The sequence below is a fragment of the Lutjanus erythropterus genome, chromosome 2, assembly GCF_056507025.1.
Source record: "Lutjanus erythropterus isolate fLutEry1 chromosome 2, fLutEry1.hap2, whole genome shotgun sequence".
Taxonomy (NCBI): Eukaryota; Metazoa; Chordata; class Actinopteri; order Lutjaniformes; family Lutjanidae; genus Lutjanus; species Lutjanus erythropterus.
Genome location: NC_139318.1, coordinates 24,900,396 through 24,927,981, shown reverse-complemented (window position 1 = coordinate 24,927,981; position 27,586 = coordinate 24,900,396). Strand labels below are relative to the sequence as shown.

Below are 27,586 nucleotides of genomic sequence, written 5' to 3'. Positions count from 1 at the left end.
GTATAGCCTGGATACACCTGGAAGTTGGAAACACCTGGAAACTTTTTTAGCCTATGTGCAAGGCGAGCAATTATTATTGGACTGAACTGATGCCATCTTTGTGTTATTTGTCCTGTCTCATATACATCCATGAAAGCAAACCTGGAAGATGGAAAACTTTAGGCTTGTGTGCTGACAGAGCAGATTTCATTCAAGTAACTGGGCACCATCTTTGAGTCTGGTATCCAGTTCCTATAACGCATCCATGGTAAAACCATAACCTGTTTTCACAGTTCTGTTTTTGCACAGATCAAACAAACGAGATATAAGGTGTTAATTAGTGAGCTGTAGAGATGCTAGTAGGCAGATTTAAGAACTTTCAATGGCTTTCCCTGTCTCCTGTCTGTGTGCTAAGCTATGCTAACCAGCTGTTGGTTGTAGCTTCATTTTTGTCGTACAGACATCCCATCTAACTCTCAGCAAGGACATGAATAACCATATTCCCAAAATAACTATAAAACATAGGATCTAGTTGAGTCAACATCTCACTGGAGCAATTTCAACAAAACTGAACACCATAGGAAAGGTAGGGTTTTTTGTAACACTGTGGTGAGGTGTTTCTGTTATTTTGTCTACCCCCTGTATCTCTCTGGTTTGATTTTACACTGATATAACTTTCTGATCCCCGCTGACTGTTAGCATATCTGACCCTCAGCGCGTCCTGTTTTGTTTCAATCAGACCCAGGCGTGGACGCCACCCGCCCAGTCCAGCAGCCGTCCTCGGTACCAGGCACGCGTGATCGGCTGAATGAGAAGCAGGAGTCGAAACCTTCGGAGCAGCCCGCAGAAGACGGCGGCCGCCACGACCACGAGTGGCGACATCATCACAAAGCCCAGGATGATGAGGGCGGAGCAGCTGTTGTCGTCAAGGTAACGGCAGATGGCAGAGGGGGCGTCAAGGACCTGTGAGGACAAACACACAGAGGGGATCATAAGAGTAGACAGAAGGGCTCCAGAGGATGTGATGAACAATTTGGCATCAGCGGCTCCTTTCCTGTCAAAAAGCAAACAGGTCTGATTCGTCACTGGTATGATTACTGTGTGAATGGTTGTGTTTGCATATGCTCAGGGCGCAGAAGCGGGACTAGGTGGGTAGTGAGCTGTGACAGAGTGTCTCCCAGCCTCCCTCTACAGTTCAGATAAGAAGTGTCTCAGTGGCTGTCAGTAACGCTCTGAGCTGTCAATCACCTGTGACAGAGGGCAGAAAGAGAGAGACGGAAGCCACAAAAAAAGATGGAAAAGAGGCGGGACAAGAACAAAACAGTGACTGAATAAGGAGGGAAAGAGCAAGGGGTGAGATCAGGGTGCACATGAGGTAAAGTCACACACTGACGTCCCAGTGAGCACAAATTTCAACGTTGACTTGAAAACTGGGTGATATTCGGCCTCAGTGTCTAAGGGCGGAGATATACTTGCTTTAAACTACGCGTTCGCATACGCATCCCTACGCTTCATGGCTGCCTTGCATATCCTGCGTCCATTTGGAGCGATGGTTGTGCGCATCCTCAGAAATTAACGCGACGCATACGCGAACACAAACGCATGATCAAACAGCAAGTATATCTCCGCACTAAGACCTCCGTTCACCCTCTTTTCAACCTGCTAAAATACAGTTACGGTATCAATGTGTCACAAAACACAAACTTGTTGAAAGTGTAGCTGCACCCCAGGTCTGAGCCTGACTTTACCCAGTGCATAGTTTTGAAAAATGGACAAGGGGTTGAGAGATGGGGGCAGGGTGGGGTGCACAGGACTGCCCCTGTGGGTGGTGGTGTCTGTGGTTTTTCCAACCTAGCTTAGACGAAACTGTGCCAGGTTTATCATACACGTGGGGTGTGTTGCCTCATAGTAGGTAATGAGACACCAGAGCAGAAAGACAGACTGAACTAGCACTAGTATGAGCTAGTAATCAGAGCTAGCTAATCATGGGCGCGTGCTGTCAGACTCTCCATGTCTGTGGAGAAACACTGGCAACAGAGTCTGCAAGAGTTTTGACAGTCACCAGAAACACGTGTGGCTTTTTTTTTCTGTATTGTATCTGTGGCTAAGAGAGGAGAGGCTCTGCAGGTTGTATCTGTCTGCAGGGGAGTGTCAGTACACCGTAGCCCTGCATCAGCATTTATTTGAAAATGAGGACCATGGAGGTGGGTCATCCAACCCTGATTAAAGGATATTAACACAGTTTTTTTGTTTAATATATATATAAAAAACTCTTATGACGTAGAGCAGTCCTGTTCAGTCCCAAAAGTTGGGTCTATCTCAGGATGAGATAGAGGACAAGTTTCAGGGTGATTTAAAACAATGGGATTTTCTTTTTTTCTGGATGATAGTCTATTATTTGTACACTGCAAATCCCAAATTCAAAGTCTTTATTGTCCCATGCAAATATAAACAAGTTGTCAGTGCAATGAAATTATTAGTTTGCCATGTCTCTCTACCTTATGCCATCAATTATTCTATTTACGAATATAAAAATAACTAGAAACTTAAGTTTAATGAATTAAAAAAGAAAGACAGAAAGAAAGAAAGAAGAAAGAAAGACAAGATGAAAACAACAAGATGACTGAGGTAGACAGGGTGATACACAGTAAATAAAACAGAATAAAATTGTATGTGCAGTAAATATGGTCTAAATGTGAACCTTCAGTCTTCAAATAGTCAATGAAAAAACTTGAATGTCGTATCACGTCTTTTCAACAGAAAAATGCTCAGTGACATCCTTCATACACTCAGATGACACATCGAGTACACAGGGTACAAGCACATTATCTCCTTTTCACTGTCAAAGTCAGACACACTCAGAATGATTTGGTAATGTCTGGAGCCCTTTTTCTAAATTATTTCCTATTGTACTCTTCGTCAAAAGGAACTTTGCCTCCATCAAATGTGCCCTAGCAACAGCAGTGTTTAACACTCACACATGAACACACACAGAGACACACCTCTGTCAAGTGCACACTGTGCTTTCACTGAGTACACTTTCCTCTTTGTCGTGCTGTCAGTGTGTCTGTGCACAGCTGGTGCTGGCACCAAATCAGACAGTCTTCACAGTGGGTCCCCTCGCTCCATGTTCAGTCTGTCGCCAGAACTCTGACTGACATGTCTGTAATTGTTTGCTCTGAACTGACATTTGCTCTGGTATAATCACGATTATGGTCTTGTTGCAAGCACAGACTTTGCATGTTCTTAATTTGTTTCCACTGTCATACGCAGCTGCGCCTTCAAATCATTCATATCAAATCATTCATAACCACGGCAACCAGGGTCTCTGGTAACAGGACCAACCAATTCAAAGGTGGGAGGTAATGTTATGACCTGTCAGGTGAGCCAAGGACAGAGCTGCTGGGTTAGTTGGAATGTAAAATCATGCCTTTGTTGAATTCTCATCAGGGCTGCATATTATTATTAGTGTCATTACACACCACAGTTTCTGTTTATTCTATGCAATGATATACAATTTGCATTGTTGTCAGAGCCCAACTGATATATCGCTGACCAGTTTTTGTCTGTCACAGCTGTATCAGCTTATATCAGTATCAACATGTTAACAAATATAAAAACTTTTTTTTTAACAGAACATCATGCAGATCCTGATCCCCAAAAATCAAGTGTCAGTCAGAGCATAATTGTTATATAATTTGGATTATGGCAGTTGTGTTTGAACTATTCCTTGCTGTAGGATATTTTCATCAATTTGGCTAACAAAATCATTCAATAACTAGAAGAGTGCACTCAGTTTAATGCAGATCTCCACCAGGTAACAGATGGTGAAGCACCTTCTGCAATGCCACCACAACTGCCAAATGCAGCCCGCAGAGACTTGCAACATTTTAAATAAAGTTTTATGTATAACATAGTCTCAATTTTCTTTATGGTGCACAGAATGGTGTAATGGTAATTTAACTGAACATCCTGGGTTTGTCTAACTATATAAACTTATTAAGGAAACAATAATCAGTCTGTTCATTGTTTATTTATTATTTTGTTATTTATTTACAACATTGCAAGTAACCAGGCAGCTTTATAACAATATAACAGATATAGCAATCTACATTTTTGGAGAAAAACTGGAGTTCTGAATATATTCTGACATAGAGCTGATTAGATCGCTGCAAGTAACTGAATTTATTTTCAACAAGTAACTACTATCATGTTTAGTTTTTCTGGTCAATAAGAAACTAAATTTCATGAAAATCATATCAGAGTTAAAGGAAAAATATGTAATATATTTACTATGCTAAATCAAAAAAGTGATAATGATATGTCATCAGAGATTAAGGAAACAAACTAAGTTGAAGTCTTTGAATCTTTGAAACTGAATCGAGCAGCACATGCGTATGAAAAAAGGGCCAAAGAGGTAACAAGCCTTCATTGTCTCAGCGAAAATGGGGCGGAAATGGTGTGATGTGTCCATCACTGCTGATGGAAGCTGGAGATGATAAATAATTGTGACTACTACAGAGTCGTTTGACCTGGGTCTGAATGCTGAAAAAGACAGATGTTAGTGGGTATTAGTGATGTTTTTTGCCAGTTAAAAAAGAGGCTTTAGTGGATCATAACATATCTGCAGACGCTCTGGTAAAGAGGAAATGAAACTTTACTATGAATGTCAGTTTTTGAACTACAACAAGGCCAAAACTGATTATTTGCATCCCCTACTGGCTGGTTAAGAGGAGTGAGGAGTCAGTCGGTATAAAACAAAAGATCAAAAAGACAGTCACGTAGACACACATGATTTCCCCAGGCTGGGCGGTGATAACAAAAGGATATATTTCTTCTATAAAATGTGTAAAAAGCTTTCAGTATTTGCTGTTTCATATACTGTATATGCCCTTCATATATTGTTTCAGAACAACACCAAACATTACCGTGCACACCTTCATTACATGACAATAATAATTCACTGGAAGTGACCAAGTATGTGATTTAAGCCCTCAGCTGAGGAACAGTGACTGTGCTTCATCATATTTTACTGATGATCTGTTCGCCCCTTATGTGACCCACAAAAACAAGCCACACCCTTCTGCTCACCTCATTACAAGAAACACTGACAGGCTCCAACATTTGACTTTAATCATTATGTTTTTTTGGATGAGCTAGTTGTTCATAAAAACTAATGAGTACAAACATGAAGAATAAGCCTGGACACATGTGGAGAAAGTGTCAGCTGCCAAAAAGACTTTACCTCGAGGCTGTGATTGCCTGTTTTCTCAGACTCCAGATGTCAGTCTTAATGAGACACAATCCTCCCACTTTCTGTCAAGGACATGGGTTTACTTGCCTAAACTTCCAGGTAAGTTACAGGACACTGGGAGGGCGGGAGTAGTGTAGATTCTTCATTGGAAATGATTCACAGACATACTGTCAGGTGGCACACTGCACTATTTTTTTAAAGTTACATTAACATTTTTTTTTTTTTGGCTACTTGGGGACAGCAGAACCAAGCTGTAAACACAACATATTATCACATTTTAGTGATAGAGCAAACATGTTAGCAAATGGTATTTACAATGCCGCAGTTACTGAGTGGCATTATCATTCATTTGCAGCCATGTTTCTGTCCACATCATGAATGTTAAAGCAATTTTCACTCTCTTTGCAGCTCCGTGGTAGTCGCTCCTGAGAAAAACATCTGGCTCCTTAGCTGATGAACGCTTCACTATGTTCACCAGCCAGTCTCTAACTGTGTCTGTCTGTCATTTGATGCTGGGAAAGTTGCTTGATGTGGTGGAGAACAACACCGATTAGAGCAGTGAGAATAAACAAAAAAAAAAATAAAGTTGTGGGTCATACAATCAAAACAGCAAGCTGAAAGCTACTAAAACACTCTGAGGGCAATGGCAGAGTCAGGTGATAATTATCTGTGGTTTTGTTACCTTGAGCAACACTTTTGACTTTGCATTTGATCCATTGTTATTATAAAAATATTGACTATAGCAGCTTTAATAATCCTGTCAGGTGCAGGAAATTTGAAAGGTTCTTGACACTTCTGGATATTGTTAACTTCCTGCAGAAACCTGATGTCTTTTAACAGCCTACTTTTCAGCTGGAATTGGGAAACATGAGGGTGACTTATGAACAATCATATCATCTAAATGTATGGTAGTTAACAGTGAAGAGTGACAGGACACATGGGGATGACATGCGACAAATATTCCCTCCAGGAATCAAATGGAGGAGAAAGCAATTTCAAGCTATGTGTGTCACAACCAGTCTTATCTCAACTGAAAGTTGCATAATGGCAATATGAAAGAGCTTGAATCAACGTTGCATAGTCATGGACAATCACAAGGCATTTAAAGACAGTAGTTGTTTATATGGTTGCTATGGGCAACTAAATCTAAACTTGTGAAGATTGTTAATCAAAAAAAACAGTAGGGGTGGTGCAAAGAGATGATGCAGGAAAGTATTATTATATTTTGCCAGACAAAATTGTCTCGCTTCAGGGGAGCCAAGTGTCATTTCTTTCTAGATTATAAACATATTAAAAATCTAGTGTGTTTACATACTAGAATACAGTATATATGTCCATTTCAAACAATGTAACCATCACTGCCCACATACTTCCATGTGTGCTTTATGTTGGCACTGATGTAAAGCAATAAATCAACTAAAGGCCACGACTCAGAGTCAAAAGTTACCCCAAAGAAGTCTGATAACAAATGTGGCGATGCTGTAGGAGGTAGTACAAGTAATAATGTACCTTTGGAGAAAGTGGCTTCATCTTGTGTGGCTGAGTCTCATTGGAACTATTGGCTATACTGCTACACTGCCCCTGAGACTACCATTTTTGTCCATATCTATAAGCTTTCAGAAAACATGTATAAATATGGACAAATTGAATATGGACAGAAGGCTCTCTGTATCTCCTTTTTTTTGGCATCTAGCGGTGAGCTTGCAAATTGCATCCAACTTTCCTCACTCTCCCCTTCCAAGTGGCCTGCCATGGTGGTGAAACTCATGAAAAATGTGAAATGTATTCTTTAGAGCCAGTGTTTGATTTGTTTCACTCATTATGGGCTACTGTAGAAACATGGAGGCCTCCTCGTTAAGGTAACAAATGCACAGCAATGATTCTTATTTTCAGGTGATTGCACCTTAATGAAATATTAAATTCAATTTTTGCCATATACTGCCATATACTCCCTGTAAATCCTGCACACTGTACCTTTAAATTTTCCATCCACGTTGTCTCCTACACATTGTAGAGATTTATACAGAGATGGTTCCATGTCCAGTGTGCCTGCAAATTCATTGTGGTTTAATGTGCATGATAACAGGCTGTTCACTCAGTCTACCTGACACCACATTTGCTGCAAAACGAGTGAGTTGAACTCTCATTAGATAAAATAGATAAAAAGAAAAATCTTTGGGAACATAATTCACTGCAAAATTAAAAAATATCACTCATCTTATTGCACCATTCAAATATCCCAAATCTATATCCTATTATTTCACATTGTGAAAATATTTATACATTGGGGCCCACTGTGACTCCTGGGAAACATTATCCTGTGTCTGCTAGTCTGTGCCAGTGAAACAGTGTCCACTTCAGCCCAGTATACACTGACAAATCATCCAGAAAGGGCAGGATTGGCCATTTTATAACCCAAGTTTTGGAGCTCAAATCACACCAGCTGTCAGCTAGACCAACAGTAAACATTTCCTCTCAGCTTGTCCGAATAAAAAACAGATAAACGTCCCTTAACTTGGACAACTCACCCTGGAGTGGCAGAGGAAACCGGCATACAGCAGCAGCATCGCAGGCAGCAGCACCACAGAGAAGACCAGAGCCAGGAGCAGAGCACTGGCTAAGACCACGCACAGGTTCCAGAAGATGAGACCTGCCCCGCAGGCCACACAGCCACACCTGCCCCTGCGGCTGCCCCACGCGCTGCCCCCGCTGTGGGCCACGGGAGGGGGCAGCATCTTCACTCCCTCGCCGATCCAGAACTCCTCCTCTTTCTCCTCCTCGCCTGAACCGCCGTCGTCTAGGTCCACATCCATACCACACATCCTGAGACAGAAGGAGAGAGCAGACTGTTGAAAGCAGAAATGTTCTCGTTCAGACTGTTAAAGTGGCCATATTGTGCTTTTGGGGGTTATCCCTTTACTTTCATGTGTTACATTGCTTTTTGTGCATATAACAAAGTCTGTGTCAAAGCGAGTCACTCGCTCATACAGAAAAAAAAAAACTCCTAAACTGCCTGAAATGGCTTATTTCACTTCAATTATGCACAGCTATTTTGGAATGGTGTTAGGAATGGGCTTGGGGCCTTAAGGTCCCGATCAGACAGAGTACAGGTTTGGCAGTGAGAGGTGTCTTTTTCTAGCTGTTTTCTGTAGGCAGGAAACGGTTTGTGCACTGCTAATGTACCCTTGGTTTTACATATTTGCAAGAGCACTCTGAGCGCCTCAAGAACAGAAAGGTGCCCAGCACTATCCACAGCTTAATTAATCCATGGATTAATTGAGAGATAAGGCATAATATATAGAGATAAAAATCATGAGAGACAAACCAGTGGTGGCTGCTGCTGGACACCCAAGGCTTTGTTATATTAGTTATTATCGCAGTAACCATTATTAAAGCAGAAAACAGCTGCATGGAGGCAAAGTAGTTAGATACTTGAGATTTCTGGTTGTTTTCATTCATTTAAACCGTACTAATAACTGGTAACATACAGTTCATGGTTTGTGCTAAGCTACTGTTAGCTCACTTTCAACATCTCCATGGACATCTGCCAACATCTGCCTGTAACTACTCCTCTTTCGAAGGGTTTCACACATTTTTGTTTTCCTGAGTTCAGGGGGAAAAGGCATAGGTTTGAGTTTACTTCACAGCAAAATCACTATTAGACTTAAGACAGCTGATTTGTTGATTGCTTGGCAACAATAAAGAAAAACACACCATTCTGCATCTTTAAAAAAACAACAGCAACAACAATAGGTTTAACAAAAAAGGCAGTGCAATGCGCCTTGCCTTTTGCAACCTTCCAGAGGCGCTCTGTGTGATTGGGCTCTATGAAGACACTTGGACACATTGGTATGAACTGCATATGTCACTTTTGTCTGGTGAAAACAAGCGCTATTGACCCTAAGACTAACCCATCATCATCACAGGTCAGTGGATGATGTTATTGAGTACATGACACGTACCGATTGTAAACAGCATAAGATAGCAGAGGAAGTGGGACTGAAACCAAGCTGTTTTGTACTTCTCACTACTTCTCACTCACCTCACCCCAAAATTGTAATGAGAACTGTGCCCTTGAGAAGACATGAGTTAGCAGAGTGTTTCAAACAGAGGGCGAATGGAGGTACTGCTGCAGCTATGGCCAGTATTTTCACAATGAAATAAAAGCACAAGCGTAGAAATTAGCATAATATGGCCACTTTAATGTTTAATTTAATGGATGTAAAAGAGATGTAACAGTTTCAGAAGAATGATGTCCTTATAAGACATCGCTGTGCATACATTGTGTATTAAATTAATGGAAAATAAAGTTTTTAATAATATTGTCATGTTAAATCTGCCCATTTCTTAGCTTGGCATCACTTTCATGTTGAATCACACACAACACCTGAAGTCAATGTTTTATTTCCAGGCTGGATGCTGTTTGGTTCAGCTGCATGTAAATTTTTTCATACATGCATGAATACAACACCCTTAAATAAGAGTAGTGAGGCACAGATGGAGACCTGACCCCTCACTGTCCTCCTCTTCTTTTTTCCATCCAGGCAGCCAATAACTCATTAGACTATGTAAATGTGGGACCTATGGCCTGCTTTGACTTTACACACACACACACACACACTTTAGCTCCTTGGTCGATCCTATCGATCAAGGCTTTGTCACTAGAGCTCGGACTGTATGCCAATACAGACGATCCGTTTCAAACGGATCATCCCGAAACCTTTTAACCCGGAGGAGCTGCTGCTGCTCAGCATCACCCCGGACAGGACAAGACACATGTCCTGATACTCAGAGACACTTTCAACTCAGCTTCAGAGCATGTTTTCTCTTTGTTTTCTGAGAGATGTTCCTTTCTTTATATTTAATTGATAAAATACTGAATATTGTCTGTTTATATTTCAGTTTAAACTTGGTTTCTTGGATTTTTCTGCCTGGAAACTGTGGAAAGACGGTACCATAAACAATATGTGAACCTATGCATCATTTAATAAAGCGTCTTTGAATAATGAGGATTTTGTTGCCTACCTCCAAGTACAAATCCCGTTAATCCCGTTGGTCCGTATGGTGAATTTTTCTCCCGGTGATCGACCCGGAGCTCTTTGTGTCAGTATAATATGAGATAAACACTTCAGCGGTGAAAAGCACAGTCTGTGGGTTGAACCCTGTCCTGCTGTTGAAGCCGCTCTGAGGAGCCTCTGCGCGTCTGAGAGCGAGACACTCCGGGACGCGCGCACTACCGTGAAGTGCGCGCTCACGTAGCAGCAAATCAGGTTCATGTCCAAAATAAACATACAAACAAACAAACCATTAAAAAAAAACTGTTTTATTTTAAATGTAAATATGTTTGCATATGAACATCCCCCTCATCCTCTAGCCCACGCTAAGATGAAAACCCAATGATGTGAAAAAAATTAGGGGGTGGGGTTGGTGGTATTCCTCCAGGTCATTCGTGTTCATTGTCACATAACAATTTACAAAGACGAGTAGTTTGTATGTGAGTTATAGAGATCTGCGCTACTGGGAACAGCTTTTGGGTAGCCAGAATGTGGGAAAACATCAATTTATCAATCACTTAATAAAAGTTATTAAAAGGACAGTTCACCCCCAGTCAAACGTATGTCTTTTCCTCTTACCTGTAGTGTTATTGATCCATCTAGATTGTTTTGGTGTGAGTTGCAGAGTTTTTGAGATACTGGTCATAGAGTGGTCTGCCTTCTCTCAAAATTGGCACTTGGATTAATAAAAAAAACTTTGAAAAACACAACATTAATATCTCTTTCCAGAAATCAGTATCTGATTACTCAAGATAATCCACAGACCTTTGGTGTGAGCAGTTTCATGTCAAAACTACGTTCTTTCTACTGACTGACATCCGCCAACCATCTCACCCTGCAGAAGAATGCATACTTCTTCTCATGGATGAGAGGTTAAAGGTCATCTGAGGAGGGCATACTGTTTATATCTACAATATCACAAGCACAAACCTCTCATCCGTGAGTAGATGCACATTTCCTTCTGTGTGGTATTATGGTTGGTGGGTGTAGACTTCATGTGTTTTTGGTCTAAGTAAGAACTCCTTAAATATATTATATATAATATATATATATAATATATATCAATTAGCACTTACTTATGGATGACCAACATTTATATGAACAAGAGGATTTTTTACAACCTGGCAACCAAAAAGTGTTGTTATTAGTGGTTTATAACTTTTATATATAGCAAGAAGTGGGTGTGTGCACACAAGTGAACAGCATGTTGAAGGTTTACAAGACTTGGAAAATCTTGTTTTTGCTTATCTCCAGCGGTCTACCTTCTCTCTTTGCTGCAGTGATGTAGAAGCGTTCTCCAGGGTGTGGTCGGTACACTGTGACGTCACTGTTGGATAAACTTTTCAGCCTGTGTTAGGTGAGTCTAATTTATACTCCTTGATGTCATTTTTAGGTTTCTGAAAAGGCATGTTAAAGCTCTTAGTGTGTTGGCTCTGTTCGTTGCCATCTTGGAAGTTCTTAACCTGGCTAATAGTGCGTCACATTTACCTCGGAGGTCGGATGTCAGAGCTGGGAATGACATCACACCTCAGGTGACTTCTAGTACAACAAGTTAGAAAAAAAACTTGTGCTTGTAATAATACATTATGTGGTATTTTGCAGATATGAAAGCCATAGCAACATGTCCACAGACAGTGTGTAAGACTGATTTAATGAGATCAGTGCTGATAAATAGCTTTCATTATTGCTGATGCACAGAGCACCCATATTGGATTTCAAAGTCAGGGTTGGTGAGGTTTCTCCAACTTTCTGGGCCGTAAAACTGACTTATGGGGGCCTTCCAATTGAAATTTCTGACTTCCCTGGAGTGCACCATAACTCCTGGCCAATCCAAAAATGGGCAAAGAGGTGGAGTGTTAGTAGAGCTGAGGTGGCCAAATGAAATGGTTACGTAGTGGATAACCATCTGTGACTGTGTCCACCTGACACTCAAAAGTGTTCACACCCTTATTTATGCATAACTTAAAACCTTAATATAATATAAATTTGTGAATTCTATAGTTTCACCCCCATACAGGAGAAAATTAGCTGTAGAGACCTTTTTTAGTTTTTTTTTTTTTGGTTCCAGGTTGTAAATATATTTATTTCTGGTGTAAAGTTGGGCATTTTAGAATAGGACTCTCTGGAGATTGACTCAATCGGCCTCAGGCAGTTATTGATGGAACTGCAGTTTTTGGCTCTTGGCTGCTTGGTTGGCAGTACAGTAAATTTGTCTATTTAAATAACTAAAATAGGTCATGCTAAATTATTACTGAGGCTGCTTGTAGCTTCAACCTGTTCATCTTATCTGTCCAACCAAGTGACCTTTGCTGAGGTTTACATAAGTAAATGCATCTCAGTTTAGTCAGATAATCAGATAACCTCTCAGAAACATGAGATTAGGATGCACTTAAACTGATAGAGGACACAAACACTGAGAAGAATGCTCTCCCACAGAGAGAGAGAATTACATCAGAATCCCCAAATTATATCAGAAAACATATAAGGAATGACATGGGGAGTGTTTTGTACCAGATGGAAAATGATAAGTTGGCCTATGAGAACAGAACAAGTTTAAATGTAATTCAAAGCTTGATAAACCAGATAATCTATGACAAAAAGCTGAGACATGTTCTGAAATGTCCCTCTGAGTTTCTCTGTCTGGAGTCTGCCTTTCACCAGTCTCAGAGCATTGTCAGCTGTGCGGCCATGAGATAAGGGAGTGATCGATTTGTTTTGCAGCACAGACAGACAGTCAACCTTTCGCTGTTCAAATTTAATTACACAGAACAAGAGAAAAGAGATGGGAGGATATGGGACGGGGCTGACGAGAAATGGAAGAAAGGTACTGCCTGGATGTAAAGACAAGAGGGAATGATTGATGAAGGAGAGGAGAGACGCTGGAGACTTGTTGTTTGGTTTGTTTGTTATCTTGAGAAGTTGTTAACATCAAGTTCAGAGAAAGTCTGGACTCTATCTGTAACATCTGCTGACATCTGCTGGACTGTCTGTGAACTTTTTTTTAAACAAAATGTAACACATGGATATTTTTTGGCAGCCACTTCAAACAGTGTTCTTCAGTAAATGTCCTCCAGCCCGTCTTTATTAACTTGGCTGTATTTGTTTTGTGTGCACTTTAGTTTGCATAACCCAGCAGCTGACCATAAATTCAACATCTTCTCTTCTCTGTCAAGCTTTGAGCGGCGACTCTGGATCTGCCTCAAGCCATGCAGGAGGTCACTCAGCCATCCATTTGCTGAACAGCATCTTGCCTGTTGCCATGGTAATTCATCTGAGTCCAGTGGCATTTCAGGTCAACAAGTAGCACATGAACATGATCTAATATCAATAGATTTAATAGGGTCATAATTCAACAGCCTTATCTTTGGCACAGTGACAGCACTTGAGTAATTATGTGATTAATGTTCATGTTATTTATTACGTGTTGTTATTGTAGTGAGTTACATCATGTCAGTGTTCCACTATCAAAGTATTATTAAAGCCCAGGTTACAACACTACTGCTACAACACAGACATTTATTCTGAAATGTTTGAAGTGTTCTGGAGACAGCTTTGTGATTTAACACAAAATATAGGGGAAAAATTAAAGACTTGATTGGAAGAATAAGCTTGTTTTAAGAGCCGAGAGAACCAAATTAGATATGAATTTATCACTGACTCATTATTGGAAACTTTGTGTTTTATTGTATGCTTGTCTGTAGACACATTTTCCCATTTTTGCACATTTAGTTGACCTGCTGTTCACTAATTATCAAACTCCCTCATTTATGCACCAGTGTTTCACTTAAATTTACTTACTGAAAGTTTATCAGTTAAACACTGTATCTGTTTTGTCCCATGTTACAAACTGCTTCCCAGAAGACTTTGCAGAAGAGATGAATCATAAGTTACACACCCATAAAAGAAAAAGTTACCAAGGTAATTTTATTGTGGGTGTTATATTTTGTTTAGTTTTATGGCAGCATATTGTTGTCATGCCAGAAAAAGAAAAACAGTACAGTGTCACATTATTACTTGAAACTATAAGCCTATCAAACCTAGCAGTCTATATCGGTACTGACATATATGTTGTTCGATATGCACCTAAAAACTTATTTTTTATAGGTTGTTTTTATTTGTTAGCTTTAAATGCATCGGTATATATACATATATATATATATATATTATATATGTATATATATGTATATGTTAAACTATAGAGTGTTAACCACTTTTGAAGAAACGAAAGAAAAATGTGTGTTTATGCCTATAATCTATTGTTGGATTATTATTTATTTATTTTTTTTAACTCCCTTTTATCCCAAAACCCAGTATTAGTCAGGCTGTAGTGTTAAGTTTGTCTGTCACAATAACATGAAAATACTGATACTTTCTCTCCATGCTGGCTGTAAAGAGATCCCTTCATAACATGACTCAAATGTTTGACACAGTGGACAAAATCAGCAGCCAGAGTTCACCACGCCAAGCGGAAATCTTCCAAAGTCACAATCATTTGAGTGAACTCCCTCTTTGTATTACCAACTCTCCCTTGCAGCTCAGCCAGTAAACACAAAGGACTTTGAAACTTAATAAAACACCCACTTGACATTAGCTTTAGTTGGAGTTTAAAAAGCATTTTTTAATTTCTGAATAGCATGGACAAACAAGTGAAAATATCTGTTTGAAACTTTCTCTGTGGCTTTCAATCACAGCATCTCATTAAACTCTCTGGCACAGCAAGATTGGATTCAGGCCAGTGAAGCAGCAAACAGCAGCGTCTCTTCCCATCATGCAGCTCTTCTGTGCTCCAGTAAGTGGCACCAACATCTATTAAATGTTTGTCCATGCCTTGAGTTTTGTTGATCAAAGAAAACAACACCATGTGCCATCACGGCCCAAACCCACAAAGCACCGAGCAGCCACATGATAATAAAGGCACAGTTTCATTTTTAGCAGCAGTGAAAGGAAGCTGTGGGCATTTCTTTGTTTTTTCTCCAACTCCTTTTCTTGTGAATCTGACTGTGACAAAGAAACCAGCACTTGTATGAATACAACAAAAGACAAAAGGGCACTTATCACAACAATAGAATTTATTGCATTAAAGCAGATTAAAAATAACAAGACTGTAGCTTATTAACAGACTATAGTCATGTCTGGATATTTAATCAGCGAACACATAGAGTGCACAGGCTGGTGTGTTTGTATGAGTTTATATACAATAGAGTGTAATCTGATAGCATGAGTTTGTGCGTGTGTGTGTGTGCTATGAGAGAAATGTTTTACACAAAGTGAAGCCATATTTTCAAAGTGCCTTTACAATACTACAGATTGGTACAAAGGATGCAGGGTGGAGGAGAGTAGAGAGGGTGGAAGAGACGAGCAAAGTGACAAAAAAAAAAAGGAATGACAGACCTACCCTCCGTCTGATGTATGTGGTAGTGTGTGATGGTCTGTGTGCGGGTGAGCATGCTTATTAGAGTGTGTGTTTGAAGGGGGCAGAGGGTGAGACTGAGCGCCGCTGAGGGTGTCAGATAAAGACGGTGTGTCCAGGACGTTGTCTGCTGGATACAGCTGCATCACCGCCCCCTCCTGGGCTCCTTCCTTACTGCAGGACTGGCAGCTGCAGTGGAAGATCCTCTCCACCAGCTTGTCCACATGAGGAGACTCCTCACTGCCCGGGCACTCCAGAGTCACCTGTTCACACACACACACACACACACACACACACACACACACATACACACACACACACGCACGCACACACAAACCACATGGACTCTCAGTGACCCAGTGCACACCGGCAGTTTATCCTAACAGGAAAAGAGCTATATTTGCTCATTTTCTGGCTTTGGTCTTTAAAAAGAAATCTGTAATATATTTACTGTACTAAATCATAAAATGACCATGATCTGTCATTAGAGATTAAGGAAACATGTCAAGTTAAAATACAGGCTTCTCTGAAAAAAACGCTACAGCCGGCATGTTCTTCTTTAAAAAATTTCCACTTCAGTACAGAACGTCACACTGTCCGTTTCAGGTTTAATCACTTTACATGGAGCTAAAATGAATGCCAAATGCTCGCCGAATGAGTTAGTGTCTGTTTATGAGTCGTAAGAAATCATTAAAAGATATCAAATAAGTAGATGTTGAAAGTAGGCTTAAGCTGCTTTATATTTCACAAACAATAAATAAATTGCAAATATAGAAATTAGCTGATCAACTTACAGTGTAGTACTTGTTGCTTGTCTTTGTCAAAGTGAAATGTTGCACTTGATTTGTGCTCGTGTAGATGAGGAGGAGGGGATGGGGGAGACAGCTCCCTCCAATATTTTGAATTTGAACTGCAGTACCCATTTTAAACACATGCTGTAGTGTTTCTATTAGTAAAAATAGAACAGTAAAGACTTATCCAAAACATAAGATGTAGATAATCATACTATCTCCTTTAGAAATTGAACTAAAAATATTCTGAGCAAAGAAAAATAAAGTAGGTGTCTCTGTAACTGAGAGGGTCTAGTCAATTCTTTTGCGTCTATATGACCTACACATGTTAACAAGACCATCAGTGAGAAGACTGACTATGTCTATACAGTTATTCTTAATGCCTGCGATCCGGGAGGATTCTCTATAACAAGGCTGTGTTTACATTTTCCCAGTTAAAGTTACGCTGAGTGGTTCGTAGCCAGTTTAAAAGAAGGAGGAGGAGATTTTTATTTAGATAATTTTATTTTTGATGTTATATTTTGTGGTTATGGCAGAAGAAACACTACTGCGCACACTCCTGCTTTCACACAATAAAGTTCACTATTAAACTGTAAAATATCCTGCCTCCATAACATATTGTCATTAGTGCTACTTTTGAGAGATTATTGCAAAAAATGTGTGTTTATGTATATAGTATATGTTCTGTATAATGAATATTGGCTGATCTATTGATATCAGAGTTTTTTACTCTCTAATATCAGTATCAGCCCCAAAACTCCATCATTGGTCAGGCCCCAGTTATTTTCCAGTTTTACTTATTTTGTTTGTTTTTATCTGTGATTCAAACACTTATTTGCTTGTATGCACCGAGGCATTTTTTCACTACTTTTTCCTTCTAGGGAGTTCTGATTTTTACAATATGTACATACTGCTATGTGGATGGATGGATAGATGGATGTGTATGATGTGTGTGTTGTTTGGGCCCACTTGCCATTAGATTCTTATTCCTGAGTGTTGTATTTTTGCTTTGTTAAAGACAGTTTTTTCATGCTAAGAAATTGGTTGCACCATGATTCTATTGTCCACTGGATAAAGAACTATTGAGAAAAACATAAAAATGAAATAAACAGAAAATATACAACCCCCTGTAAACCTCAGGGTTGCACAAGCTCCTCTGACTCTCTAGACCTCACGCAACTTCCCCTCACTGTTATCATTACCCGCTGAAAATGATCATTCAGCTATTTTATCCAGATCTTCTACAAGTGCCAAAGCAGCATGGAGCAGTATCCTCTTTCATGAGAGCTGACTTTGTTTTGTTTCAAACTGAATTTTGTTTAAAGCCCTGCAACAACAATCATAACCACAGACATAAACAACCATTTCCAGATAATTAGAAGTAAGGTGAGACTGTTAATGCACTTTCTCTGGCCTTTCTCATGCAACAAAAATAGTGCGAGAATTAATGCATCTATCAGGTAACAGCAGTGCACTCCAAAAGATACAATATTTTCCACTGAAACATGAGGCGACCTCACCTGTGGTCCCACCCGCCCAGTCTACCTGGCAGATTTCCAAACTACATACACCTCACTACAAAGCCTTTGTTGTCGCAAGACTGGATTCCTTCAGGCTAAGAGGGACAATGAACTTCAGAGGAATAAAAAACACAGTCTAAAGGTTTACAAGGGACTACAGAACATTGTGACAGAAATCTCTTCAAAAACTTCCATCAGTGTTTTTTTCCTTCTGTTCTGTGTTAGTCAGTAAGCAGTGATTGTCATGGTGGAAAGTTGTGGTGAGTGTGTGAGTTTGACGAGTCCGTGTTGGTGTGTGCTCGCTACATGAGCTAATGTGCAATAACTCTTACCACTTCCCACTGTGTCTGGGCAGGCATGCAGGAGTCACAGTGCACCAGAGACTCGGTTGACTGTGGGAATGTGTTGGGGACGCTGTAACTGAAACACTGGCCCAGACAAGCTCTGTGAGGAGGACAGAAGGAATTATTTACATTGTGCCCACAGACACAGTGTTCCCGCCTGTGTAAGAAAGAGCTGTGGATGCCTGATGGCCTCAGGCTGAACACACAATCACAAAGTAAAGATTTATTATTCATAAAAATTAGGTGAATCTCAGGTCAGCTTCTTATTAAAAATGTAAATCATGGTTATAATGTGTCCTTCTCCAAATACTGTCATGGGAAGTGCAAAATTTTTACTTTGTACTACTCACTGTGGGGGTTGCAGTTTGGGGAAGAATTTAAAACAATATTTCCTGACTGGAATTTACTAGAACAACTAATTAACTGTAACCTTTTAACTGTATTCTTTCAAATAAGTAACTTGAAGGCAACATAGTATGTAAGAAAAAAGTAAGTAAGAGGAGCAATGCCTACCAGTTAATTATTTTATCTTGAAGAAATGAGCTTTATAGTTGCAAGATAACAAGATAATCAATCTGTTGCCATAAGAAAACAAAATGTTGGTTCGTCTTATTACTAAGTTTACCTACTTTTGGCTCTTAGCTGCTTGCTAAATGAGAGAGATGGGAGTTGGTCAACCTCTCATCTTTGGCTACTATAACATGGGACGTCTGTTTTAATGATGTAACTGCAGCAAATAAAACTACACTTTTATGCCTTGACTTAGTGTTCAGTTATGATTATTCCCAACAGCCATGTCAGTGATCTTGAAGGCTTGCAAAAAGTTGACAAAAGCACATCCAAATGTGATAAAAAATAATAGAAATAAAAATAATAGATAATAATTCTAATAATAGATAATGCTGTAGTATGGACCCTTTTACACTGTTTGTATGTGTTACATGTGCATATATGGTATATTTGGACTTCATTGTGTACTTTCACTATGAATCATACACGTGTCTAAAGTCATTAATGTGATGAGTTGATTTTGGTCCTCTTAGTATAACATGTGATCTCGAAGTAACTGCATAAAAAACAGCCTAACTGCAAGTGTTGTTGCAGTGTTATATTTGCCTGTTTTGTCTAGTGACTACAGATCAGGCAATTAAATTATTATCATTATTATTATTAAATTAGCTGGCTAGTTGTCACACATTTATGATATTAATTTAATTATGTAACAATATATTTCTGGTGCACAAAGTAAGCTGTCTACTAAATGGTAAAAAGCAAAAGCAAAAGCAGTAATGATTCTGAATGTGTCAGAACAACCAGCAAGGAGAATGAAAATTTTTTGTTTATTTCAACATAGTATAACCTTGTTGTTCAAAACACAAGAATAAATAACTTCCAACAATACTTGCAGACTTAAAAATTAAACTCTAGGTTTACAAACTTGTTTTTCACCCGCTTCACACCTCCTGTCAACACCTGAATGCCCTGTATCCTGGTAATGCTGCTGTAACATTGTATCAGCTCAGGCGTAAGGCTGCAACTAACAATTATTTATATCACTAATTAATCTGTCAATTCTGTTCTCGACCAATTGATTAGCTGTTTGGTCCACAAAATATCAGAAAACAGTAATAAATGTTAATCAGTGTTTCTCCAAGCCCAAAATGACATCCTCAAATGTCGTGTTTTGTCCACGACCCAAAGATATTCAGTTCAGTGTTGGAGAGAAGCAAATAAAACAGAAAATATTCACATTTATGAAGCAAGACACAAAGAACTTTGGCTTTTTTCAGTAAAATATGCTCAAACCGATTAACTGATAACCAAAACAGTTGGCAAGGAATTTAATAATCAATTAATTCTCACTTCTGCTCCGTCTGTCTAACAGGAACTTGCTAATGGCAGCTACAGCACAGTTAGCAGCTGTACGCTGATAACCCAAGTGTTGCTAGAAAAAAAGCCCATGTTCCAACAATCCCTCAGGTCCAATGGTGAGGCCCAATTTTCTGGAACTACCAAATAAGTTAAAAAGTGGTTTACAAAGACTCTTTTTATCAACTTGAAGTTTGGTTAACGGTTGGGGGCAGTCCTTCTCTTGATACAGCCTTTCATTTTTTGCAGGAGTTTCACAGACACTATAAGTTCTCCATGCTTGGAAGGCGAGAGTAAAATTAGGTATTTTTAATCTGCAAGCTCACTCCTAGATGCCACTAAATACTACATACCGGTCCTCTGAAATCACTACCTGCAGTCTTTCAATTAATTTTGATTTTTAAATTCAATTTTCAAACCTTACAAGTACCCACTGTTTTACATTTATTTCAAGTCTCAGGTCTTTGCAAATTGATTAAGTAAATGGAAACCAATAACTTCCTCTAAGGTAGAAAAAAATACACAAATCTAAAATGCTTTTGCATGTTTAAAATCATGGTTGGTAATATAATGAAATGTATGTGTTAGATTGTGGTAGTTTGTAGTAAACTTACAATAAGATGAAAAATTACTTTAGTATGGGACTTTAGGTTGAAGCACTTTGATAATGTGCACTACTAACTGAAAGAGGCACAACTCTGAGGATGCAACTTATTGACATGTAGACATTTCCGGATTATTCACTTTTCTCAGCTGCACTGACAGATCGTCAGACAGAGGGAGAGAGAGAGAGACAGACAGAGAGGGCCTTCATCCTGACCTGTTTTGAATAGAGCGAGGCTGACATCCCGTGTGCCCGACTATCTGTGTGATGTTCTTGGCTTCGCACCAGGCGCTCTTGTCAGGGAACAGCGCCAGGCGGTTGATGTGTGCAGGCGGTGCCGCTGAATACAGTGCAAACAGTGCGCAGCAAATCTGAATCCTCTGCCACATGACTGCACCTAAAGGGGCAGAAAACCACAGCATGTTACTGCTCTGTTAACTTTGTTACAGGCAAAAACACACTCTCAGAATCTCTTAATGTTGTCTGATGTCTACTGGTCAGATACTGTCTAGTTTTACAGTTAATCGGAAATTTGAACTTTGCATATCCCTGCAGATGTGGATTGACAACTTCCTGGTGATTAGCAGCTTGAAACCCAGAGGTCCTGTGCTTCATAGTTTGCCCAGTTATCACGTTTGGCTCATTTGAATAATTAAAAGAGACAACTTCTTAATTATCCGAATCACCAGCTGCACTGAGAACAATATTCTAGGTTCACATTGTCCCAAAAGAAACAATACAATGGGGGGAGGGAGGCAAACGTCTGCTCCATACCACCTGACTCTAATACAAAGTCTGTCCTCTGCCCTCTTTCACCCTCTTCTTTAAAAATGCCTCAACCAGTCACGTCATTTACAACCTACCAAATCGTTTTCTCCTGCTGCTTATAAAAAAGTGCCCAGTGGTCACCCACATCGACTCCTTTACATACTTTTCAGCGTTTCCATATGTGTCTGACACAAGCAGCCTTGTCTTCAAGAATAGAGCTCTCCTTAGCTATTGCATATAACGAGATATTAAAGATAAACAGGCTGCTGACAGACTTCAAGAGTTCATACTTTCTTTAAACGCAGCTCGCTCTAAAGACCGAGCACCAGTGGTGGAAAGAGCACTGAAAATCAGGACTCAAGTTATATTATTGAAATATTACTCAGCTTAAAGTAAAACTACTGGTGTTAACATTTTAGTTCCTCATTAACCATTGATATCTAATGCATTACCAATAGCAGGTATTGACCAAAGGGGTGTCTGTTTCTCCAAATCTTCAGTCTAATCTACTCCCAACTCCTGAGCTGTTCTGGTCAGTGGTCACGGTCACCTCTACACATCTGTGCCTGTTGCAGCATTTTTCTCCATTGGCCTATCTAATCTGATTTGTTACAAAATACAAAAATGGCAGTTGAAAGTTTTGGATATTAATCCAAACTACAGATCTACTCAGTAGAATACATCAAGATTTTAGAAGTAATTAAGCTGATTACATGTAACAAATACTTAAGTGCAAGTAAAATAATAATAAAGATAGCCAAATAAAATGTCTTAATTACAGTTACTTGGGTAGTTGTAATTAGTTGCTTACACTCCATGCTATTGTGCATTGATGGAAGATATAAAGAGGCTGTAGGGTTGTGCTGTTGTGAGGAGGAAGGACTTAATATAGGCCTAAATATGTAACTTTTTTTGACAGACTTAAAGAGTTCAGGCAATTTCCTTTACACTCAGCCCACTTATCAGACTGAGCACCAGTTAGAAAGTAACAAATCTATGTGGTTTTTAAGAAGAATACTTTGTACTTTTGTACTTCTTTAACACTAATAGTTCTACTTGTACTTGAGTAATATTTCAGAAGGCTGATGTAAGAGTACTTGTACTTGAGTGCAGATTTTCAGTACTTTTTCAAAGACTTTTTCACTCTTTTCACCACTGCTAGATATAAAAGATAAATGGGGTGCTGGGATGGGATGTTATGAGGAGGCAGGAATTGGTTTCATAAATATCTATCTTTTTTTTTGACAGACTTCAAGAGGTCAGGCTGTTATCTTTATACGCAGCAAACTCTACAGGTGGATTAGTGTTAAAGTGGTAACGCTTTACAGTAACGAATCAGTTACTGATTCAAATACAATATCTGCGTATGTTACGACTAAAAACTTGTTATTTGTCCCAGGCATTTAAACGTGCTAAAACGAGTAATAAGTAGTCTAAATTTGAAGTTTGTTGCCACAATCTTTCGTAACGGCTCAGTGTCCAGTAACCAGTAACGTAACGTTAGTTACGATAAAGTCAGTTAGTTCTCTCATGTGCCGTTTGGCGGCTGGTATTGGCCAAAGAGATGCCAAGAAATAATTCCTTTTTTGGCTTTCTCTTATTTACCACACTATCCACTTCAGTTTAACCCTATGTTTAACCGGCGGGGTCACGGGTTTGCCCTCGAGTTACATAGGAACGTGAAATAAGTTGCAACCGTCATTTTTAACAAGTGTAGCAAACTAACGGTCTAACTAACGGTCGAAAACGAGTAAAAGTATCTTAAGATGCTGAAAAACAGCTATTCGCGGGCGATTAATAACAGTTGAAAGAATGCTTACAACGGTACAATCCAAAGAAGTAACGAGTAATGAAGTACTTTGTGAGTAACGAGCCCCAGCAGCGGTCGGAGTTGGCACACTTACCACCGCTCACCGACCCCGGCCGGGGAACAGCCAGTTGAGCACTGCGCAACGTCCCGCTGAGCTGAGCCCCCTCACCGAAACCTGGACACGGGCTCCTACGACCAGAGGATGCGGCTGGCCGTCGGATATCACGGTGCGCTGATAATCAGGGGGAAAATATGATCACTTCGTGAAGATAAATCCGAGCCCAGTCTGTCATCAAACGGTTACATCATCCGGAAAGAAAAAAGAACCGTCCGTCGGCCGGGGAAGGATGGGGAGATGGGGTCGGTTATGAGCGCTATCTCATCTCCGTGTCCATCAGCTCAGACCGTCCCTCCCCTTTGTTCTCTTCCCGTCCAGTGTTAAATTCCCCTGTAACTCCACTGAAAAACACTTTCCAAGTTGTTGCCTTTTGTTGTAAAACTCTGTAGCAGGGGTTAGGCGCGGCTGAGCCCTCGGACAGGGGTCCTGCTGTGCCGTTTCTGGACGAAAGAAAACGGGGAAGGAGGGAGGGAAACTGTTGGGAAGGTTTCAAATGTTTCCCTAAGTTGGAGCGAGGCGAAACCGCATATCAGATTTGGACAAAAATGCAAATATAACGAGATTAACAAAAACAGGGCATAATTAGAGTCATTTGCTAACCTTGCAGATACATGTGGCATTACTTTACTTGCACGTGCTCTTAGATTTTTTTTAAATGAAACACAGTTAACAGAATGATAATGTAATACAAGCGGAAAACCGATGAATCATGCATCATACCTTTTCTCAACATTAAAGCAGTTACTGCAGATTACTTAGTCATAAACTCATGACATCTTGATTGAATAAAGGGCCCTCAATATATTTGCAGTGAAGCTGACAGGCTCATAAGTTGCAGAGAGGCAAAATGTTCCCTGGTTTTGCTGGCCTCTGATTGGACTCCTATAAAAGCCCGTTTAAATGGGAATATGGGGCCTATCATTTGGGCTCGGGAATATAATGCCCAAGTTAGTCACTGGTAAATGTCAGTGTCTTTTCTGGCTCAAACCTTTGACAGTAGCAGTCAGTGGAGAAAAAAAAAAGTATTCAAATCCTCAAAGAAAAATACACACCACAATGTTAAATTATATTCCCACAGAGATGAACACAGAATGGGGCTGGGGCAAATTTAAATAAATAAATAAAAAGGGTACCAACTGTATGTGGTGGAATAGCTGCATGCTTAAAGTTGTGATACATTTATAACAATAATAAACTTTATTAATATATAGCACCTTTCAAAACACAGTTAGAAAATGCTTTTCAATAACTACAGAATATATTTAAAACAAAAGAAAAGAGACAAAACACAAGGAGAGAAAAACTACAGAATCAATAAAAAAACATTTTTTTAAAGTAATATAAAAGATGAGGCAGTTTGCTGCCCTGATCTCCTCAGGAAGGTCATTCGACAGTCTCAGACAAATCTCAGTGAGGGAACAACCAGCAACAACATATCTGACAATATCAGGGAGTTGGAAGGTAACTAAAAGCCCAGCTAAATAACTAGCAGCTAGGCCTCTCAGGGCTTTGTAAATAACCATTTATATCTTAAAATCAATTCTAAAAGAAACAGGTAGGGAAGACAGAGCAGGGGAGATGTGGTCGTGGTTTCCTCGACCATGTCAGAATCTGGACAGCAGAGTTCTGGATGAGCTGGACACAGGGGAGGGATTTTTGCTGATGCTAGAGAGCAATGAATTACAGCTACCTAAATGACTGGTGATGAGGGCATGAATGATAGTCGCCAGATTTATGGCAGAAAGAAATGGTCCAGTCCTTGAAGTGGTAATGAAAACAGGATTGAAATACTGATTTGACATGTGTGTCTTAGCTGCGGTTTTGAATAAAAATTACACTTTCTGCAGTGCTGGGTTATTGAATAGGACAGAGAGCAAAGACTATATGATATTTGAAAGTATGTATTATCTTGACCCATAATTAGAATTTCTCTCATTGGAATTTAGCTTCAGGATTTTTTTTTTTTACATATACTTGTGGATATCACAAAGCTAGTTTTGCAGATTGACAGTGTCTTGGTAGTTGTTGAGGGGTCTCAGCTTCGGTAGATTTGAGTATCATATGGGTAAAAACGAAAATGAAGAGCGATATTATGTCTGCGTATAAGGTGGCCAAGAGGGAGCATGTAGATGGAGAAGAGGAGTGGAGCTAACACTGAGCCCTGGGGCACCCCACAGAGGACACCTGTTGCAGCATTTATGGTCAAAGAGTTCCAGTCCCTGGTTTGAATTAAAGTTGTTTTATTATGTGATCTAAAGTATAACAACAACTGCAGCTCTGTAGTAATAACACACAGGGAACTACCAACTATTTAATCATCAAGAAACACATAGAGACCAAGTCATTTTCAAGCATGCAGGTCAGCGATATGACACTGCATTGTGCTTTCTCTACTGATATGGCACTCTTGTGGGCACTTTATCATGTTTATCTACCACAGTGGCATCCAAGAGAACACTTTTTTTGAGAGAGAGCACAGTTTTTTGAACATAGGCGCACCAGTGTAGTCCCATACAAGTTCTCTTAAAGTTTCACTAACTGTAAGAATAATTTAAGTAATACAAAGCATTGTACAGACTTGTGTAGGTACATTTACTTACACTCAAATTTAAGATACTTTAAATATTTTCATACTTAATTGGAGGTAGTGTATCATTCACTCCATTTATCTGACAGTTATACATTACAAAAGAATAATTTGTTTATATATGTAACCTTAACCCTTCTCAATCTCACTCCTCATGCCTAAACCTACCCAACCCAAATGACCCAAACCAACAAAGGCACTGAGTATTGGCTGATCAGAGACAGTGTGGGGCAGGTCATGCCTTTGCCATCCTGGGAAAAAAAAACATTTAGCAAAAGGTGCTGCCTTTGTTGGTGATTGGAAATGGCAGTTGTGGTTGCTGACATGGTGAGAGGATCTTGGACAGCTCTTTCTAGTGTTAGTGCTGCCCACGGTGAAAGGGGTCTGAGGTGGAAGTGGCACCCTGCAGAACTGGAAAGCCCCTGCAGTTCTAGATGCAGCAGCTCCATACTCATAGTTCCTTTTCTAATTTACTGAGATTTGTGGTAAGAAACAGGAGCATCCAGGGTAGTACAAACATGACTTTTGTGGTAGATGGACATGGTGAGAGGACGTCAACTTTTAATGTCTTCCCTGGCTGAACCTTGTTGAGTTGAATTGACTTTGTAACTTTAATACAGGCTGTAGTGAGCAGGGTTGCCCTTTGTAGCTCACTCAGTGCAAACCAAATCAGGCAAATTGGGCAGAGAGCCACGTAATCTGGCAGCATTGTTGAACAAACAAGAGGAGAGGACTACAGTTACAGGGAGAGGTGTGTGACATGCACTGTAAGTGTACATGCATGTCAGTTGTGTAGTTATGATGTCCACCTGACTGACATTTTCAAAAACTGAAACTTGATTTGGGTGTAAATATAGTTCATCTTCCTAAACCTCACAGTCTAAGTGATGGATGGTATACTGACCCTGTTAAGCTACTTCCTGTCCACTATATGGATATGTACAACTGTCCTATAAATTCTCTGTGTATCTTCACTGGAGATATACACCACTGGATGCATACAGTTATTATCTTCCTGGCCATGTGAAAAATATAAAGCTGCAGAAGATCTCAGACAGTATAGTTACATTCATCACTGTACTATTCATCTTCAGTGATGTTCTGGGTGGATTTAATCACCTAGTGCAGCCCTTCTGTCCTGGTCCGTGCCAGTTTGTGATGTTTCCAGTCAGGAACTTTCGATTGCATGTCTGTAGAAGTTAACAAGATCTTGGCATGGGAATTTTGCCTTCTTAAAGGGATAGTTCTCCCAAAAATGAAAAGTCAGTGCTCATCTTCTCATTGTTATACTGAGTGAAGGTTGGGTTGGTTTTTTTTAGGCCACAGAACACTTGTGCAACAGTGTTGCAGAATCTGCCAAACAATTTAAGTAAATGCTAACCAGTTTCCAAACAGAAAAATAACACAAAAAAAGACAAAAAACGAACAAAAAAACAAACATAAAATGCATCCATTCTGCTTGTCTGGTGTAATCCAAG

At 39.7% G+C, this 27,586-nt stretch overlaps 2 protein-coding genes across 3 annotated transcripts; both read right to left on the bottom strand.

The window, feature by feature from the left end:
• Positions 1 to 44: 44 nt before the first annotated feature.
• On the bottom strand, positions 45 to 10,452 carry tmem88bl (transmembrane protein 88b-like). Its single transcript, XM_084744931.1, has 3 exons — positions 10,259 to 10,452; positions 7,762 to 8,056; positions 45 to 942 (listed from the first exon to the last, which is right to left on the bottom strand). The coding sequence occupies exons 2-3, from the start codon at positions 8,053 to 8,055 to the stop codon at positions 715 to 717; spliced, it is 522 nt and encodes a 173-aa protein (XP_084601057.1). The 5' UTR covers position 8,056; positions 10,259 to 10,452; the 3' UTR covers positions 45 to 714.
• A 4,886-nt stretch (positions 10,453 to 15,338) lies between these two features.
• On the bottom strand, positions 15,339 to 23,989 carry nbl1 (NBL1, DAN family BMP antagonist). Of its 2 annotated transcripts, none has more exons than XM_084734181.1 (4): positions 23,414 to 23,989; positions 21,042 to 21,222; positions 18,341 to 18,452; positions 15,339 to 15,960 (listed from the first exon to the last, which is right to left on the bottom strand). In XM_084734181.1, the coding sequence occupies exons 2-4, from the start codon at positions 21,212 to 21,214 to the stop codon at positions 15,679 to 15,681; spliced, it is 567 nt and encodes a 188-aa protein (XP_084590307.1). In that variant the 5' UTR covers positions 21,215 to 21,222; positions 23,414 to 23,989; the 3' UTR covers positions 15,339 to 15,678. The 2 variants fall into 2 exon arrangements, with proteins under 2 accessions (XP_084590307.1, XP_084590300.1); XM_084734174.1 differs by having other exon boundaries at positions 23,498 to 23,988.
• Positions 23,990 to 27,586: the final 3,597 nt, after the last annotated feature.

What these genes read in the sequence shown, in the direction of transcription:
- tmem88bl (XM_084744931.1), bottom strand. Translation starts at nt 8,055, where the DNA reads ATGTGTGGTATGGATGTGGACCTAGACGACGGCGGTTCAGGCGAGGAG. An exon ending in GTTTCCTCTGCCACTCCAGG is followed by an intron (nt 943 to 7,761) that starts GTGAGTTGTCCA and finishes TTGTCCTCACAG; the next exon opens with GTCCTTGACGCCCCCTCTGC.
- nbl1 (XM_084734181.1), bottom strand. Translation starts at nt 21,214, where the DNA reads ATGTGGCAGAGGATTCAGATTTGCTGCGCACTGTTTGCACTGTATTCA. An exon ending in CCTCGCTCTATTCAAAACAG is followed by an intron (nt 18,453 to 21,041) that starts GTCAGGATGAAG and finishes TCCTCCTCACAG; the next exon opens with AGCTTGTCTGGGCCAGTGTT. An exon ending in CCCAGACACAGTGGGAAGTG is followed by an intron (nt 15,961 to 18,340) that starts GTAAGAGTTATT and finishes GTGTGTGAACAG; the next exon opens with GTGACTCTGGAGTGCCCGGG.